General features: G+C 42.3%; 1 protein-coding gene across 1 annotated transcript; it reads left to right on the plus strand.

Moving 5' to 3' along the window:
- Nucleotides 1–1346: 1346 nt before the first annotated feature.
- On the plus strand, nucleotides 1347–20223 carry LOC117398682 (serine/threonine-protein phosphatase PP1-beta catalytic subunit-like). Its single transcript, XM_059012117.1, has 8 exons — nucleotides 1347–1551; nucleotides 14520–14651; nucleotides 16276–16506; nucleotides 16627–16731; nucleotides 17147–17218; nucleotides 17732–17883; nucleotides 18219–18353; nucleotides 19117–20223. The coding sequence occupies exons 1-8, from the start codon at nucleotides 1500–1502 to the stop codon at nucleotides 19219–19221; spliced, it is 984 nt and encodes a 327-aa protein (XP_058868100.1). The 5' UTR covers nucleotides 1347–1499; the 3' UTR covers nucleotides 19222–20223.
- The last annotated feature ends 435 nt before the right edge of the window (nucleotides 20224–20658 follow it).

Raw genomic sequence — 20658 nt, forward strand, 5'->3', positions numbered from 1 at the left:
CTGCCCTACTGTATAGAGTTTGGAATTACAGGGTTCTAAGTACCAAAAGTATAGGATTAATCGAGCTGTAAAGTTTTCATAAACCACATCTGGATGTTGTTCAGTAACATCTTTGTCTGCTATCACCCTGTGTGTTCATCACTGAAAGGGAATTCACAGCCAGATAGCCATGCATTTTGGGGGCAATTTTTTTTCGAAGGGTGCTTTTGCAGATAGACACTTATCTTAATAGAGTCGGTACCTTTTGAGGAACATAATTTCATCTGACATTTTAATATAGTTTTTTTTTTTTTAATTAAACACAGAACTAATCATGTTTAACAATAATTTAACTTGTTTTCTGGAAAACATAAGCAATACATAAACAATGATGTCATTATATAGTAGCGATCACGGTTAACGCAGGCATGGCGTATCACACAGGGCGACGCAATCCACACACAGGCAGAGGGCGCGCACTAAAGCATAGCGCCGATACAGCCATGGGTGTTTTCCTATTGTCAAACAGAGGTACATTTACTATTAATTTAATTTTTTTTTTGCAAACTTAAACATGAAACAGACCATCAGTTTCTCTAAAAAGAAAAACAATTCGCGACAAACAAGACAAAATGAGAAGTCCACCGCAGTTGCAGAAGTAAAACAAATGTACAAACCCAATGTATTGCATTAGGGCTCTGGACTCTTGACCGGAGGGTCGTGGGTTCAATCCCAGGTGGGGGGACACTGCTGCTGTACCCATGAGCAAGGTACTTTACCTAGATTGCTTCAGTAAAAACCCAACTGTATAAATGGGTAATTGTATGTAAAAAATAATGTGATATCTTGTAACAATTGTAAGTCGCCCTGGATAAGGATGTCTGCTAAAAAATAAATAATAATAATTATAAATATTTCCATACTATTTTCTGAATGGTGGAAAAAAAATATGTTAAATTACATTAACAACTATGTAAGACTGGAAAATGTGATAAATTTTAAAAAAAGATGCCAAAAACCGAAAACAGCATAAAGTACCAGATTTGAATGGATGTTTCCCTGCTTTCTTAGCGGAAGTTGTTTAGGCATGCGGAAATAAGCGCTATGCGCTGCGTACCTGAAAATACCTGAAAATAACACGACACAGGTAAATATCATGTAAACAGAAAAAAAAATGGCGAGCATGCGCAGTATATGTGCATGAAGCTGGCAAAAAAAGTTAGAGGTAGCAAATCTTGGCAGCGCGGTGGCGCTAGGACCTGGCGGAGCACAGGCGCTCCTTTAAGCGTTCGTACCTGAAAATACCTGAAAATAACACGACACCGGTAAATATCTTGTAAACAGGAAAAAAAAATGACGAGCATGCGCAGTATATGTGCATGAAGCTGGCAAAAAGTTAGAGGTAGCGAATCTTGGCAGCGCGGCGGCGCTAGGACCTGGCGGAGCACAGGCGCTCCTTTAGGCGGGTTGGAGTCTGGCTGGCGAGCGCGGGGAGAGGCACTGAAAGCACAATCGCAGAAATGGCGGAGGGGGAATTAGATGTGGATTCGCTCATCTCTAGACTGTTGGAAGGTAAGGGTAGTTGTGTTATTTGGTGTAACCGCTGCCGGTAGACCTTTTGTTTACCGTACACGTCCCAACCTCGCCCGAAACTGACCATGGTGCAAAAAAATCAAACCAGAGCCAGCGATAGGCCTAGCTTTAGAACAGAAGCCCCGAGCTGGATTTTGGGAGCGTTTGAACACACCCACTCCTCTAAAGTCGGTTGTTAGAGCTCTTTCTATTTATAAACAAATGGTTTCACTAAAATAAACGTTTAATCTGTGACTGGGATATTAATAACGTGTTGCATAGGCGGTGTATTGACAGTGCCGCGTTCTCTCTCTTTCTTAAATTTATAGTTGTTTTGAAGTTAAGATACCGATTCTAACCAGAAGTTTGTGCCTGAAAACAAATACAGTTGGGATTTGACTCGTGTTGTAGCGTTTGGTATTTAGGTATAGCAGTTTGTGTATAAAACAGAAATGCGTTTTAATTACGAGCCAATTTGATACACTTAAGTAGGGGTAAGATTTGACAGCTAATAATGGGAGTTGTGTAGATTGTTAAATTGGAAATATGGGATGAGTTGGTCTTGATTTCGTAGAGTACTATAACTAGTATTGTTAAGATGTGGATTTGTGACAAATTAGCTCAGTAATTCAGGGTTGACTTGGAATTTGAGATCTAATTTAAAATAAATTTTAAAAAAAACTTCCTTTAAAAGTTCTTTGGTGCACAGTTTTACATGAAAAATACCACGACCTTCGGTTCTGATTTCGGATGATTTTGCTTCCAAGACCACAGCAGCTAAATACTGAAACCGAAGAGAACATTTCGACCTTCGAAGGTTCGGAACACATAATCGAAGGAAAATTCGAACCTTCGGTGGTACTGATTTGCATAACTGAGTGGTGACGTCACCATAGCTTGTATGCGATTGAAAATCCTGTTTGACAGGTAATCCATCTACATGGAGTAAAACATTCACGTGTAGTTTTAAAAATACGTTATACAGAACAGCAGTCATATGATTTTTGTAATTCAATAGAAATGCACGTTTATTTACACGGCAGAGGGGTTTCGAGACATTAATTTCAGTACAGCTTACACTATACAGCGCTTTGCTGTCGAGATGGCGAATGAAGAAATTTGCCTCCTGGTTTTTTTTTTTCTAAATTAAAATTATTAGCGTATATTTTGTATGTTTCAAACATATTCTACCTTACTCTGACACCGTCAGAGGCCTTCTCATTATTATTATTATTATTATTATTTATTTCTTAGCAGACGCCCTTATCCAGGGCGACTTACAATTGCAAGCAAATACAAATACATTCAAGTGTTACAATACAAGTAATACAATAAGAGCAAGAAATACAATAATATTTGTTCAAGTGTGACAAACCACAATTCAATAATACAGCAGATAATAGTGATAGTTACATCAGGATATGATTAAATAGTGATAGTTACATCAGGATATGATTAAGTACAAAATACTACAGGTTAAACACTTGGCAGATTACAATATTCTGAAGTACAGGATTAAATGCAGTAAAATAGGGGGCAGATAAGAGCAAAATAAAGCACATTTAAATGAAGGGTGATAGTGTCCCAGGATACAAACAGAGGAGTTCTACAGGTGCTGTTTGAAGAGGTGAGTCTTAAGGAGGCGCCGGAATGTGGTCAGGGACTGGGCAGTCCTGACATCTGTAGGAAGGTCGTTCCATCACTGCGGGGCGAGGGTGGAGAAGGAGCGGGCTCGGGAGGCAGGAGAGCGTAGCGGAGGTAGAGCCAGTCTTCTAGTGCAGACGGAGCGGAGAGGTCGAGTGGGGGTGTAGGGAGAGATGAGGGTCTGGAGGTAGCTGGGTGCAGTCTTCTCATGATCGGTACAACGAGTCCTGAATAGACAGTCTCTCTATCCAAGTAGTATTATAGTATACTTTTAAACTTACAATCTTGATAAAGCGGACAAACGTGGCGAGAAATAAGTGGTGTTACATTTTGATCGCTTGTTTTACCCTAACACCGTGATTTTGAAGCAGATTGTCTTGAAAATGGTGTTTTTTTAATATACATAATAATTGAGTTTAATAAGACACACCTGAGCTTGTTACCTACACACACTGTGGCTAATGAAGCTCATCGTAAACCCAGGAATGGGAGAAGCTGCTGTGTAATGTCTTATGTTCATCCTTGCATTGCTACTCTGTGAAAGGTTACACCCTTACTTGCTGTTAGTATGACCGTGCAGGACAGGGCTATAAGTGGCGGTTATAAAGATTCCTTCTAGATAAGTTGTGTGGGATTTCTATAGCGACTCGTGTCACATTCACACCCTGCAGTATGAAATCATCTTGTGGAGCTTGCCAAGGAAATCCTGACACCTTTTTGACATGCGTTTTATCAAAGGCTTTTACAGACAGCGCTATGCAAATAATTTTTTTTTAAATATTTTTTTTCGAGGGAGAAAATTGAAAACTGGCAGCGTTACAAAACGAAATAAACAAAAATGCTTGGAAGGTTATTTTAAGGACTTGGGTGTGTTTTTTTTTGTTTTTTTTTAAACCGTGGTGGAAAATGCTTAGATAAATAGGGCTCACACATACACAGAGAGTTCTATTAAGTAGGAGATTCTAAGAAGCATTATTATTAGGTTTCCGAGCGTCGCTTCACTGGTGTGTTTTAGGACACGAATCTCTGCGTCAGGAGTGTGTTGTAAACCTCAGGGAATATCTCAACCCTCCCAGACCACTCAAGTAGAAGTTCAAAAGCATCTGAAGACTCAAGGGCGTTGGGGGGGACGGACGGACGAGGAAAACTCCGGTCTTGCAGTGTGCTCGTGATGTTAGTTGGGGAAAAGAAGCTTTTTTTGGGTGATGAACTAGAGGTGCAATCAGATAACGATAGAGAATAATCGATGCCTTCAGAGCAACTACAGTGCTACCCCTTTATAACGCTGTAGTCGGGAGCCGTAGTTGAGAGACTTATTTGTTCTACCACATATGAATACTAGTGTTGGTGTAATGGCATTATGGGGCAAATGGGAGCCATGATCCTACAGCCTTCTAACCTGTTCCCCAGTATAAATGGGGAGCACTGTATTAATCAAAGACAAGAAACAAGTCTTCACAAAAACAACTGAACTGTGCAGCTGCCTCATTGAGAGAGCTTTATGGGGTCTCTTCACTAAAGCCTTCACATACATGTGTGAGGCTCCAAAATGGGGCAGCAGAGCCATTGCTCCATCAACAAATGTTTAATCGAGGCTCTCAAAATAAAACCCACGGCGATAAATAATCTGTTTGTTAATCAGCCTCCCTCGCCCAGTTCAGAACTGTTAAAGCCGCCAGCAGCTGTGCCATTCGGAGGCTTTCTTTACAGCCGTACTATTTTTTTTAGTTTCACAGGATGCAAAAAGGCTTTTGGGCAGACTTGCTTCGTAATGACTCTCTCTCTCTCTCTCTCTCTCTCTCTCTCTCTCTCTCTCTCTCTCTGGGTAATCTACATTTGATCAAGAAAACGCTTCTGGGAAAATACCCAGTTTCAGCCCACAGTGTGTTATTCAAGGGCTCTTGTTGTGAACTGGTGTGATCCAGTGGCCAGTGCTGGTTGTGCAGCTTGATTCACTAAACACAAAAGGCTCATTGTCTCTGTGTACAGGCTAGCTGTGTGTGGTACACTCAGTACTGGGTTGCTTCGGGGGCAGGGAGGGAGGTATTTAGTTTATTTCCAGCAATGCCAGCATACTTTCGTAGGTCACAATGAGTTCAGTGAACCAGTGGTCCTTGAATTAAAATAGACCCCAATGTTCACATTGCTTGAGGATTCTTAACGTTTTTAGGATTTCGTGGCGTGTCGACAGCATTCCTTCTTTCTTTTCCATTTCAGCGCTTTGTGATGGTGCTCCACTGTGAAAGGCGCTATATAAAATACAGATTGATTGACTATGTTCTTGCTCTGGTTTAGATACACTTTTTATATCATTTCTCATTTTCATTTTAGCACATCCTGGTTGGTTTTTTTTATTTATTTTTGGAAAGTGTCAAGCTCTCCCCGTGACCTCAATAGATCCCTCAGAATTTAAGAGTGAAATCATTACCCCTGTAACCCTAGTACTGAGAATGTAATATGTTGCTAGGGGTTAGTATCAGCAGTTTTTAGAACATAAGAAAGTTTCCAAACGAGAGGAGGCCCCATTCGGCCCATCTTGCTCGTTTGGTTGTTAGTAGCTTATTGATCCCAGAATCTCATCAAGCAGCTTCTTGAAGGATCCCAGGGTGTCGGCTTCAAACAACATTACTGGGGAGTTGGTTCCAGACTCTCACAATTCTCTGTGTAAAAAAGTGCCTCCTATTTTCTGTTCTGAAGAAAATGCAGGTTCATTGTTGCTGTGCTTGTAATTGGTGGTTAATGGCTTTGCCGGAGGTTTACAGGTTTGATAGCGGCTACTTCAATTAAAAATCAAAGTCTTTCTCTGTGTCTTTCCTATTTTAGGCAGGCGGTTCGTTTTCCATGGGACACGAACTCACAAGGGGTGTCAACTTCATATCTTGATTCCACCTCATGTTGCCGTCAAAAACTGTTTTCTGAAAAGTCCAAAAAGATGCGCGGGGGGACCGCGGACAGGGACACCTCGATTTTAAAAACCCACAAAGGTTTAGGTTTTCGGAAACAAATTGTATTTGGTTGGTAACAGGAGCAAAGGTGAGGTTATCTAAGGCCAACGTTTTTCATTTTGTTATAAAGTAGCAAGTCCTGTTTCTTCAGTGTGTTGTGTAGCTCCTGCTTGAGTGTGTCCCTGAATTCCTGGGAGGAGGATAGCAGGATCTGTGGGAATTCTGTATTCTCAAATGTATTGCTATATATGGGCATGAGAGGACTGCTGAATTCCATGCCAGTGGGTTCTCTTTTTCCATTCGGAGCACCAGCTGTAAACGCGGAGCGTGTTGGCAGGGTGTGCAGAGAGATCTTTTTCAGATTCTGTTCTGAAGTCGTCCTCGGGAACTTTTCTGTTTTTTTTAAAGACAGCTTGTTTTTAACAGCAGCTTGTTTGAAGCCCTGCTTTTTCCATTCAGACTTGTAGTCCGAAACGTCCTGATATAATAGATATTTTTTTTTTCAATCAGTTATTCACATTTTTATATATATGTATAAAATTGCCAAGGCTGGATTATCACTGCAGCGTCCCGCAGTCGTTTTCAATTTTATACTAAAATGTTTAGTGCATGCTAATTGGATCTGTACACTTTTATCCGAGTGAAAATCACAAAAGTCTACCTGAAGCCATAATAGTAGTACAGTATTTCATGTTAGATTTCGAAATGTCACATTTTTCAGTATATGGAGAACTACAAAGCGGTATGTGATTTTAATATGTTAACGTAACATTATTCAGCAGGTTTCATTCAACTTTATGAAGCAAAATGAGTTCATTCTATAGGGGGAACACAGGACGACTCGCAAATGCACAAATAAAAATGAAAGTAGAAGAAAATACTTTTTTTTTAGCGGTATTATACGTTTTCTAAAACACTGTGTATAATTATTTAATCGTTGTTTAGCAGCTCAACGTGAACCGCAGATGAAAACAAACTCGCGTTTCACGTCCACATTTTCCACTTGTGCGCATGCGCGATTTCGATGGCGTGGCTTTTATAATGAATAATGAAGCAGGCGTCTGCCGATGTGCCTCTGGAGAGCGCTGTAAGCTGGTGATGATTTTTGCTGTTTTCAGCTTGTCGTATCAGTGCAGCAGAGTGTTTCTGATTTGTTTTTTAGAAGTATAATTTCTCGGTTAAAAATAAATAGTAGGCTAATCATAATACTCATGCTTTGACGGTTTGTGTTTTATTTATTACCGCGCCTGCATTTTAGTAGCAGTAATAGCTGCTGGTTGATTATGTTGTCGGTGTTTTGAAATGGATGCGTTTCTTACTTGCATAACAAAGAACGAAGGAAGAAAAACACAGAAGCTGCAAAGCGACAGAAAGTTATATACAGCCCCTTTGGATAACTGTGCTGGCTTTAATAATAATTATAATAAAATAAAGTGTATCACAGTTATTATAGTTTTATCTTGAGGTTGTGTTTTTGATGTTGTAAACCTTTTAAAATGTCACATATAATTATGCAGAGCTGGGAAGTAAATGGTAAGGTGATAAACATTTACTGTATTCTGCAGAATGATTTACAGCGTAGAAAGAGAATGAGTGTCTCCAAAGAGATTCCTAAATGCTGTCTCTTTAATTCTGTGCCTCCAAAGACATGCAATTACGTTTTAAGAATGCAGCCGACTGGTATTCTGTCTTAAACCAGCAGTTTGTCAGCCAGTGATATATTAAATAAATGGGGGAAACAAATGTGTTAATCAGATTATTCTGCCTTTTCATTGCAGCTGTGGTACCATTCGGCGAGCGAAAAATTGTCAAGTGGTACTTCAGCTGAAACCTCCCGACAGAAGGGGGTACAGTTTCAAAAAAAGGGTTTTTAATACCCCTGCTGTAGGGTGAGGCAAAACATGTGACCGTAGCTGCAGCATTCCTTAACATTGTCTTCCCTCCTACAGTCTGCTGGGGATTCTCACAACCAAATTAGGTAGTGTGGCGTGGGATAGCAGCTCATTCCCCAGCTCTGCTCAGAGACCCTGCAATAACACACAAAAAAACAACTCTGTCCTTGCAGGGATGGAAGCAAGACTCCTCTTCCACAGCAGTTTCACCCATTCCTATGAGCTTAAGAACATAAGAACATAAGGAAGTTTACAAACGAGAGGAGGCCATTCAGCCCATCTTGCTCGTTTGGTTGTTAGTAGCTTATTGATCCCAGAATCTCATCAAGCAGCTTCTTGAAGGATCCCAGGGTGTCAGCTTCAACAACATTACTGGGGAGTTGGTTCCAGACCCTCACAATTCTCTGTGTAAAAAAGTGCCTCCTATTTTCTGTTCTGAATGCCCCTTTATCTAATCTCCATTTATGACCCCTGGTCCTTTTTTCTTTTTTCAAGTCAAAGTCGTCCCCCGACATTGTCAATACCTTTTAGGATTTTGAATGTTTGAATCAGATCGCCGCGTAGTCTTCTTTGTTCAAGACTGAATAGATTCAATTCTTTTAGCCTGTCTGCATATGACATGCCCTTTAAACCAAGCTTGATTGGGTATAGTTAACAAGCTCAGGTGGGTCTTATTAAACTCCTAGTAAACCCAGGAATGGATCTAATTGCAATGCAATGGGAGTCTTATTTCCATCCCCCACCTTGAATTGCTCTGTGTTTTTCCATCACAGCATTGTGTGATAATATCTAGAAACTCGATGGCAGGCGTTTCGTTGAAGGCGTCGAGAGAGATTTCTAGCGGAGACGTTTCTCATTTTTAATTTGTGTACGTTTCTTTGTGTATTCCTACACCGTGGAGTGTTCTGCGGTTCTGGATGATCCCAATCAATGGATTGTCATTCATTCAGTCAGATTGATTGTTCGAGATACAGGAGGGGTCACTGAAGTGTATAGAAACACAGGACATGTACTGCATCTTGGTAGGGTTTGGTTTCATTCCCAGCCTGATTTTGTGAATACAAAAAAAAACAACTGTGGTCATGGTGAAAAAAATATAATTCAGTATTATTATTATTATTATTATTATTTATTTCTTAGCAGAGGCCCTTATCCAGGGCGACTTACAATTGTTACAAGATATTACATTATACACATTATACATTATTTCACATTATACAGATATCACATTATTATTATTATTATTATTATTATTATTATTATTTTACATACAGTTACCCATTTATACAGTTGGGTTTTTACTGGAGCAATCTAGGTAAAGTACCTTGCTCAAGGGTACAGCAGCAGTGTCCCCCACCTGGGATTGAACCCATGACCCTCCGGTCAAGAGTCCAGAGCCCTAACCACTACTCCACACTGCTGCCCACGTATCATACAACACAGGATTAAGTAGATCTAAAGTAATGTGTTTGCTGTTGGGTACGCTTGATTTTAGTCATAAAGGCATGTAGAAACTGATAAAAACCTGACCGTCCAAATTGAAAGATTGATTTATTCATTTTGAACAGTAGCGGCTGTTGCACGTTCAGGCAGATTCCTTTAAAAAAAAAAAAAAAAAGTTCTTCTGAAGAAGTATTTGACATTTTTACGGCTTTGCTTAGACCTTGGGGCTGTCAGACTGGTTGTGTTGTGTGATCAGCGATTGTAGGACATCTTTGAAAGGGCTTTCAGACATCGTGCGTGGGAAAGAGCTAAGTCAGCATAAAACTGTGTTCGCTGTTGACATTCTGAGTCACCCAAACCCTCCACAAGTAAAATCTGCTAGCGAGCTCTGAGCCTTGATTACCATAATCCCTGTAATCACATTAGCATAGCCCTCACACCTTCTAATAAAACTATATATAGGCGGTTAACCTGAATAGGACTTGCAGTGAAGTCTACGTGTCCAATTGCAATTGTACCGGGTGCAGAACAGAGCTCTTCAGCAAATCTCAACCTGTCTTCTATTTAACTAATGTAGGCGTCGTTGTTTTTGTAATCACTTTGTAAACGGTTCTGTGTTTTCAGTCATCACTTCCCACACCCCTGTGTCCCGACTTCAAGTTATACTTACAGTTGCATCAGCATTGTTTGCTGAGATCACAACTACAGGTGATCTTTTGTTCATTTACAATTCTGCTGCAGTGAATTGTGTTCTACGTAACCATGAATAAACCCTGGTGCAAATACAGAAACGTATTACTTTATAAATCATACCAAGTGCCGATTTTGCTCTCGAAGAATAAATTGTGACATTTTTTTTTTTTTAGAGCTTCAGAGGAACCAAAGTCACAACACAAGCCGAACTGAAATTCATACTGCAGCCAGGACTGCATGTCTTGAGTACTGAGAATTGAGACATCATTGAAAAATAAAAAAAAGATCCTTTTTTATTTACATCATGCAATTTAAATAAACTACCAAATGATATTGTAAAAGTCTGCCGGAATCCTTAATAGTAGTGCAGTAGATTTCAAAATGTCAAATTTTTCAATTTGTCAGTACAGTACAGTACTGCAAAGAGGTGTGTAATTCAATATGTTAACAAGGTAACATTATTCATCAGGTTTCATTCGACTTGATGAAGCAACGTTAATTAATTCTATGAAGTGATGCAAAACTTGTGGCCAGAGCTGTGTGTTTTCTCAGTGTTATTGAACTTCCTGTTGCTAGGCGATTTGAGGGTCCACAGTGACGTCCTTGCCTTATCAAGGGTGTAACATTACTCCCTGGCAGCTGATCAGCTGCCCTCAGCTGTTTGTGAGACGCAGCGAGAGGCAAAGAACCATCCACAGCAAGAACAGACAGACTCACAGTCAGGTTTAAGTGGGATTCGTGGGGCGGGGTGAGATTTGGGCTATGGAGTGTTAGTTACCAGATCAGTAGAGACATCTGTATGGAAGGGGTCATATGAATTTTATTTTTTTCTAAATTTAAGGTTAGACTCAATTTCACATTTTTAAAATGTGGATATTCAATTATGAAGCTGAAATATCTGATGTTGAATAGCTGTCGAAAGTCTATTTTGTTAGCCAGATCAGTCTTCTTTATAAAAAAAAAGTATCGTATGGTTTTATTTTTTGTTAACTATATATAATCAAAATTAACCCAATTTTACAAGCTAAACACAACTTTCCTGTCTCCCGTCTTTGATTTCTTATTATTATTATTTGTGAACTTTTTACTATCTCAGTACCCATACATTAAATCATTGAAAATCATACAAGCTTCAGAGTAAGAGACATTTCTGTCTTATTATCCTCCTCCTGCCCCTTGTGTTTGTAACTTCAGGGGCTGCGCTGTAAACTCAGAAACCATCCCTTGCTAATTCAGCACCGCAGTGATGGCAGTGCTTCAGATTACTGTACGTGACTCATATTGTGAGTACTGCATGTTCCCATGGTTTGTGCGTCACATTCGCTGCGCGGTGTGTTTTTGATTCTATTTTATTCAAGGGCAGAGACTCCTGCTGTTCTGTCCGAGAGGCATATTTAGATGCCGACATGTTGAAGCGGAGCAAGCTGCCCTCGTGTCGTCTTAATTCTCCGATCCAGCCGTAAATTCAAACACTCTTTGAACTGATGTGTAACAAAAATCTGCGTTCAAAAAAGAAACGCTCTTACTTGGGGCAGCAGTGTGGAGTAGTGGTTAGGGCTCTGGACTCTTGACCGGAGGGTCGTGGGTTCAATCCCCGGTGGGGGACACTGCTGCTGTACCCTTGAGCAAGGTACTTTACCTAGATTGCTCCAGTAAAAACCCAACTGTATACATGGGGAATTGTATGTAAAAATAATGTGATATCTTGTAACAATTGTAAGTCACCCTGGATAAGGGCATCTGCTAAGAAATAAATAATAATAATAATACTAGAACAATCAAAGCTTCACAAGTCCTAAAAACTAACAATATGCGTTTGTTTCTAACCGAGATGCTCGTAAAGTCCTTTCAGACACTCATATTAAAGTGTTTGGAGTTAAAATAATTTCATAACCCTTGCCTGTTTTTTGCCCTTTTCATTACCTCCGTGTGTCTCAGTTGTGCAGTTTCGAAAGACACACATGTTTATAGAAAACCTGTATTTTTATTTAAGACACATCTGGTGCTGCATTCGGTTCACTTGAACTTCCTAGGTCATTTTACCTGCTGGGTCAAAGCATGTTACTGGCTGAAAGCACGTCAGTCAATCGGGGAAGCAGCTGATTGGTTAAGGACAGGAAATAAGGTTTTTTGGAAGTGGTGGAGACGGTTCCACTCTCTACGTGAAAATGACAAGGAAGTGCAGCATTATCTGAAAGCATGGCTTTTTTTTTTAACCTAGTGTAATTACCAGATATCCTGCAAAAAAAAAAAAGAATTAAAACAATTAAAAATGGTTTCTTTTTTTATAACATGGACGTGCACAACGGGTAAGATTAATGGAAGCGTTTTGTTAATTACAAGCACTTAAAAAAACAGAGAAGCTCTGTCTCCTTGCAAAGAGTTATATTTAGTGTCTGTGTCAGGAATCATGCTAATTCCTGCAGTTGGCGGTGGTGTGCATTTCGAATGGGGGGGGGGGGGGGGGGATGCTGTTCATTTGAAATTAATCACAGAACTAGACTGGATCTGCCTGCCACTGACTGGAGCAGAGGAGATAAACACCTCTTTGTCTTTTTTTGGGTTTTATTTTCCTGCCATTACATTCTCTGTAAACTTCCAGTAAAAAATGTACACGTCATTAACTTTCACAACATTACGTACGTGCATTCTTGCCCACCTCGCAGACACATGAGACCTGTACTCAGTCTTGGGTTTCAAAAACTGCCTTGTTTAGGTATACTGCAATCTTGAAGTGGTCAGGTGCCAGGAGCTTGAACAATCACACCCTGGTAAATCTGCACAGAATTAATGGATTGCACTTTTCCTCACAGTATTTGAGTCACACTTGGCCAAGGAGGGGACATTTTTATTTAACATCATAGTACTGAAACCCAGGACTGGGCTTCGTTCTTGTAAATCGATTTTGTAACCTTGGGTCACTGCCGCTCGCATTGCCCTGGATTTTACACACGTTGGTTTGTGCTGAAGGCACACCCTCATTTAAGTTAACCATCCCAGTTAATTTCTTACCAGCTAAAAAAAAAAGGGAAACTCGTCACGCAGTTGTGATTACAGAAAGTGTGATTTTACAGCACCATATAAGTAAATAAGTCCTGCATTTATCTTTACAGCACAGTGGAAAACAGAAGCCCATTCCTCTGAAGGAATTCCGTCAGGAATCCGTTACGGGAATAATCAGTCTTCCCTGTGTTTGGCACAATCCTGATCTTGCATTTACAGATTTGTTAGGTGATGGAGAAGTTCTAAAAATAAATAAATAAAAGGGAACTCGGGGAGCGTTTTAACTTTGACAGTTTGGGGTTTAGATTTTTGCAGGCAGTCTTGGTTTATTTGCCACACGTCACGCAATAAATAAACAGTTTTTAACTAAACAAGTCTCTGGGGACCCCCACCCTCTCCGGCCTACCTTTTACTAGATTAGGTTGTGTTTTTGTTGTTGGTTCACCCGATGCAAAGGAAAATAAATGGAACAGCCCACGAGGGGTGGGGTGGGAGAAAAAAGCAATCTTCTGTGAAGCAAGGAGTGCCTTCGATAGGTCTTGCTTCCGTAGTCGTGGTTTTATTTGTGTCTTAACCGTTATGTTACGCAATGTAAATGCCCATGAATAAATAAGGGGCAGCGCGCATTAATAAAACCGGGACCTCTTTCCCCTTGACATGCTTGGCAGAGTCCATGCAAATGACTCATTCTCTGCTGAATGCCAAATCCTCCACACAGCTGCCCTGCTGCTCTCTTCCCAGATTGCCATCTAGAGCTTGCTTGTATTGTATCATTGTTTTCTCTTTGCTTAGAGGAAAACTTTATTTTTTTCCCTCCCAGTGCATCATTAGCATAGTATTTGCATCAACCTATTGATTAGAAAGAAAGGCTTCTGTAACTTGCCTATTACAGAAGAGGGCAGCATATTTGAGGAAGGGAAAGTTTTATTTTAAAGGGGTTTATAACACTTTGTCAGCCTCTCTCTCTGTGCCTTCTCTGGTTGCCTGTGTGGTTTGCAGTGTGAGTTTCTATCCCTGTTCAAACTCCTGGCTCCTGATCATTTCAATATTAATAATAATAATACTAGACTTCATTGAGGGGAGCGCTGAACCCCAGGACCGGGTGCAGCAGCAGCAGGGCTAGTGTGAGTTTCTAACCCTGCTCAGACTCCTAGCTCCTGATCATTTCAATATTAATAATAATAATAATACTAGACTTCATTGAGGGGAGCGCTGAACCTCAGGACTGGGTGCAGCAGCAGCAGCAGCAGGGCTAGTGTGAGTTTCTAACCCTTCTCAGACTCCTGGCTCCTGATCATTTCCATATTAATAAGTCTCTCTCTAATGCCCCATCTCGTTGCCTCGGCAGTGCGGGGGTGCCGTCCCGGGAAGATCGTGCAGATGACGGAGGCGGAGGTGCGGGGGCTCTGCATCAAATCCAGAGAGATCTTCCTGAGCCAGCCCATCCTGCTGGAGCTGGAGGCACCACTCAAGATCTGCGGTGAGTGCGAACCGGGGAGCGCAAAGCAACCGGGGTCCTCCAAAACAACCAGGGTCCTCCGCACAGGGGTGCAAACAAGGTCCTCCAAACAACCAGGGTCCTCCAAACAACCGGGGTCCTCCGCACAGGGGTGCAAACAAGGTCCTCCAAACAACCAGGGTCCTCCAAACAACCAGGGTCCTCCGCACAGGGGTGCAAACAAGGTCATCTAAACAACCAGGGTCCTCCAAAACAACCAGGGTCCTCCAAACAACCAGGGTCCTCAGCACAGGGGTGCAAACAAGGTCCTCCAAACAACCAGGGTCCTCAGCACAGGGGTGTAAACAAGGTCCTCCAAACAACCAGGGTCCTCAGCACAGGGGTGTAAACAAGGTCCTCCAAACAACCAGGGTCCTCCGCACAGGGGTGCAAACAAGGTCCTCCAAACAACCAGGGTCCTCCTAAACAACCAGGGTCCTCCGCACAGGGGTGCAAACAAGGTCCTCCAAACAACCGGGGTCCTCCAAACAACCAGGGTCCTCCGCACAGGGGTGCAAACAAGGTCCTCCAAACAACCAGGGTCCTCCGCACAGGGGTGCAAACAAGGTCCTCCAAACAACCAGGGTCCTCCGCACAGGGGTGCAAACAAGGTCCTCCAAACAACCAGGGTCCTCCGCACAGGGGTGCAAACAAGGTCCTCCAAACAACCAGGGTCCTCCGCACAGGGGTGCAAACAAGGTCCTCCAAACAACCAGGGTCCTCAGCACAGGGGTGCAAACAAGGTCCTCCAAACAACCAGGGTCCTCAGCACAGGGTCCATAACAAAAATAACATCCAATGGTAAACCACAAATCTGTTACACAGAGTTTCACCCAATGCCTCAGGGATGGAAGGAAGACTCCCAAATGCACAGCGGTTTGATCCACTCCTGGTTTTACTTGGACTAATAAAAACACACCTGAGCTTGTTACCTACGCACACTGGTGGGGGGGGGGGGCAAATCAAGCACAGAATAAAACCTGGGAATGGGTGAAACCGCTAGTCAACAGGAGTCTTATTTCCCATCCCTGTTCTCCCTCGGTGTTGAAAATGAAAAATTGCACATGACTTCGAGCATCCTTGCTGGGGGATCATCCTTCGGATGAGATGTAAAACCAAAATCCCACTGTAAGTGACTCTGCAGCAGCAGTTGTTGATGAAGCATAGTCCACCTTCTAGTCTCCAAGTCACTTTGGATAAAAGCATCTGAATGGATTAGCACCTAGTTATTTGCAGGAGTTACTGACCCTGTATCTTCCAAACCGTAATTCTGGAATGCTCTGCCTTCGTTTGTCAGGGAAGCTGGGACCGTTAAAGTTTTCAAGTCAAAACTAAAAACACACTTTTTATAAAATGGTTTTCTTAGCTTAGTGGGTTTTAATGTAACTTTAAAATTGCTGCTTTTGTATTGTGTATACTGTTCTTTAAATGGTCTGACTGTGGCAGTTGTACGCGTGACATGCTATACACATGTATTGTGGTTTGTTCTTTTTTTTTGTCTGCCATGTAGTGTACAGTGCTTTGCGATACTTTTGTATAAAACGCTATATCAATGCAATAAATAAATAATGAGTAAATGATCATGTTGGTGCCCCTCGCTCCTCAGGCGATATCCACGGGCAGTACACAGACCTGCTGCGGCTCTTCGAGTACGGCGGCTTCCCTCCTGAGGCCAACTACCTGTTCCTGGGAGACTACGTGGACCGAGGCAAGCAGTCCCTGGAGACCATCTGCCTGCTGCTGGCCTACAAGATCAAATACCCCGAGAACTTCTTCCTGCTGCGCGGGAACCATGAGTGTGCCTCCATCAACCGCATCTACGGGTTCTACGATGAGTGTGAGTGGGAGAGGGATTTCTATATGTAAATAAGAGAGGTGTGGTCATGTAAAAATGTCCAAAGTATTATAATTTTTTTTTTTTTTTTTGGTACTAATTCTCACCGTCTTTATTTAACAGGTAAGAGACGATTCAACATCAAGCTGTGGAAGACTTTCACTGACTGTTTCAACTGTCTGCCAATCGCTGCCATTGTCGACGAGAAGATCTTCTGCTGCCACGGAGGTGAGGGGGTGAGGGAGAGATTGATAGTAACAAGGTCACTGTGAGAAGGGGAATCTGTGGATTTTCTTCCTCATCCCCCTTGCTTGGTTTGGGTCCAGAATATCTATCTATCTGTCTATCGCTATGGACAAAAGTTTTGCATCACCCTCTAGAATTAACTCGTTTTGCTTCGTAAAGTCGAATGAAACCTCCTGAATAATGTTACGTTAACTTGCAATAGGACCTCAGTTTTAGGTCTCACCCAAAGGACGGAGCACAAGGAGGTTCAGTAACTTGCTCAGGGTCACACACACAGCGAGCCAGTGGCTGGGATTGAACCTGCTGGAACCTCCTGGTAACAAGCCCCTTTCTTTAACCGCTGAACCACCAAGCCTGCGCTCCTTCTCTGATTCTCTCTCCTGTCTCCGCCCTGCAGGGCTGTCTCCCGATTTGCAGTCAATGGAGCAGATCCGTCGCATCATGAGGCCCACAGACGTGCCCGACACAGGTGAGTGCAATCGAAACACAGCAGCAAGGAAAACGAGGCTCGTCTGGGTCTGTAGGGTTACTGTCCAGTCTGAACCCCACGACTGGCTGCAGCAGCAGTGCTAGTGTGAGTTTCTATCTGCTCAAACTCCTGGCTCCTCATCATTTCAATATTAATAATAATAATACTAGACTTCATTGAGGGGAGTTCTGAACCCCAGGACTGGGTGCAGCAGCAGCAGCAGCAGCAGGGCTAGTGTGAGTTTCTAACCCTGCTCAAACTCCTGGCTCCTGATCATTTCAATATTAATAATAATAGACTTCATTGAGGGGAGTTTTCTGAACCTCAGGACTGGGTGCAGCAGCAGCAGGGCTAGTGTGAGTTTCTGTCTGTTCAAACTCCTGGTTCCTGATCATTTCAATGTTAATAATAATAGGCTTCATTGAGGGGAGCTCTGAAGTGCACAGTAACTTGTATAGTGAATGGAGGTGCATGGCGTGGAGACTCTCACTGAAGTCAGATGTTGCTGCGCAGGCTTGCTGTGTGATCTGCTGTGGTCGGACCCTGACAAGGACGTGCAGGGCTGGGGGGAGAACGACCGCGGGGTCTCCTTCACCTTCGGAGCCGACGTGGTCAGCAAGTTCCTCAACCGCCACGACCTGGACCTCATCTGCAGAGCACACCAGGTACTGAATAAACTAACACCACACACACACTGAGACCTGGACCTCTGCAGAGCACACCAGGTACTGAATAAACTAACACCACACACACACTGAGACCTGGACCTCTGCAGAGCACACCAGGGACTGAATAAACTAACACCACACACTGAGACCTGGACCTCATCTGCAGAGCGCACCAGGTACTGTAAATAAATTTCACCTGAACCTCACACACACACTGCAGAGCACACCATGTAACAAACACAAGATACACACACTGCAGAGCGCACCAGGTACTGTATACAAACTGCATCACACACACTGTCTCCTCTCTCACACTCCCTTTCTCCTCTCAGGTTGTAGAAGACGGTTATGAGTTCTTTGCTAAGAGGCAGCTGGTCACCCTGTTCTCTGCTCCCAATTACTGTGGCGAGTTCGACAACGCTGGAGGGATGATGAGTGTGGACGAAACCCTCATGTGCTCCTTCCAGGTAACGAGGGCACTAGCTGTGAGACTGGCTTCACTAAGGCATACCAGCAAGGAGGCTGGGTGGTCCAGTGGTTAAAGAAAAGGGCTTGATACCAAGAGGTTCAAATCCCGGCTCAGCTACTGACTCGCTGTGTGTGTGTGACCCTGAGCAAGTCATTGAACCTCCTTGTGCTCCGTCCTTCGGTTGAGACGTCAAACAAACGCGGTCCTATTGGAAGTGACTCTGCAGCAGCTGTTGACGATGCATAGTTCACCCCCTAGTCTCTAAGTCGCTTTGGATAAAAGCGTCTGCTAAATGACTAAATAATAACATACCAGCAATGGAGGATTCACTTTTTTGAAATCCATACTCAAGGGGACCATATTCTGGGGGGGTATTATTTTTACTCCATTTGTGGTTGTTTAGTGGTCCAGTGGTTAAAGAAAAGGGCTTGTAACCAGGAGGTTTCCAGTTCAAATCCCAGCTCACTCACCGTGTGACCCTGAGCAAGTCACTTCACCTCCTTGTGCTCCGTCTTTCAGGTGGGACATAGTTGTAAGTGACTCTGCAGCTGATGCATAGTTCACACACCCTAGTCTCTGTGAGTCGCCTTGGATAAAGGCGTCTGCTAAATAAACTAATAATAATGTGGTAGGTCTTTTGGCCATAGATGTATGCTGCTTCATTTACAGGCTCATGCATACAGAGCAATAACACATCACAGTGCAGCAGCACTGGCAGTGGAAACATAGCTTAAAACCAGCACTGTGCCTCTTCCTTACAGATCCTGAAGCCGTCTGAGAAGAAAGCCAAGTACCAGTATGGAGGCATGAACTCTGGCAGACCCGTGACCCCGCCCCGCACAGCCACGCCCCCAAAGAAACGGTGAACGAGGAGAGGAGGGACGCTGGCTCTCGCAGCGTTTACCAAACCAGATGCCGTCGAAATACAAACACGATGAAAAAAGAAAGTTGGCTTTTTTTTTTTTTTTAAACAGCTTTTTCTGTTGGTCACGTTCTGCTTTTATTATTGTTGTGTTGTTTTTCTCCTGCACTACAACTCAAAACCAGTCTCTAATTGCTTGTTTATAAAAAGGAAATATTTAAATTCACCAAGGATTTTTTTTTTCTGTTGCTAAATACAGAACATTAAACACATCTGTTGCTTTTGAATTCTTATACAGTACAGCAACAATACTGTTTGTTACCTTTGTGTGGTGCTTTTGCTGAAACCGCTGCATTATGTGAAAGTTATTTCAAAGGGATGGTGACATGGGAGTGTGCATCACATAGATAAGAATGACTTGTAGTCTGAAACATCCTGATATAATTTACTTTTTTGTGTATCTACATGACTTTTCTCTCTCCTTTTGGTACACAGCGGTTTTCCTTTTTTGAATTGTATATATACTTCTGTGAAAAATATTTGTGTGCTTAATAACCAGAACTTTTCAGTTTGCTTCAGTATCGAAGTTATTTTATTTTCGATGCAGCCTCTCATTGTTAATTTGACTTTGAGTTGTTTCAAAATTGGAGGGGGGAGGGGTATGCAAGGACACTCACATTCTAGAAGGTCAAATTCTTTGGTACATTATGGGTAAAATCTCATTTTAAGTTATTAGTATATTTACTGTTGATGACTGTGTGGTCCAGTGGTTAAAAGAAAAGGGCTTATAACCAGGAGGTCCCCGGTTCAAATCCCACCTCAGCCGCTGACTCATTGTGTGACCCTGAGCAAGTCACTTAACCTCCTTGTGCTCCGTCTTTCGGGTGAGACGTAGTTGTAAGTGACTCTGCAGCTGATGCATAGTTCACACACCCTGGTCTCTGTAAGTCGCCTTGGATAAAGGCGTCTGCTAAATAAACAAATAATAATATTGTAACAATATGAATGAATCCTAAACTAGAAAATGGCATTGATTTCCTTCAACCTGATTGGGCGATATCCAAAGTATACACTAGGCTGAGACACACATCTATTAAAACCTGCATTGCAATAGATGTAATGCATATCAGATTTAACAAAGCTAGTGGCTTTAATTCAGGAGGCTGCATTACCTTTTCATGCCAGATGGATTGCTGTTGTACAACTGTCCTGGAATAACAATGCAACAGCACCACCTCCTGGGGAAAAAAACCTGTACTGCAGGATCCACCCCACATTGAAAAATAATTTGAAAGCGGGTTTTAAAAAAAAAAAAAAAAAAGCATGATTTAATTTTTTTAAAAACATAACAAAAAAATGTCATGACAAATGATTAAAAAGAGTAAAAGCACACACTACAAAAAAAGAAAGAAAAGTTAAAATGCCTGGTATTTCCTCCCTG

This window comes from Acipenser ruthenus, chromosome 43 (assembly GCF_902713425.1).
Source record: "Acipenser ruthenus chromosome 43, fAciRut3.2 maternal haplotype, whole genome shotgun sequence".
Lineage (NCBI taxonomy): Eukaryota > Metazoa > Chordata > Actinopteri > Acipenseriformes > Acipenseridae > Acipenser > Acipenser ruthenus.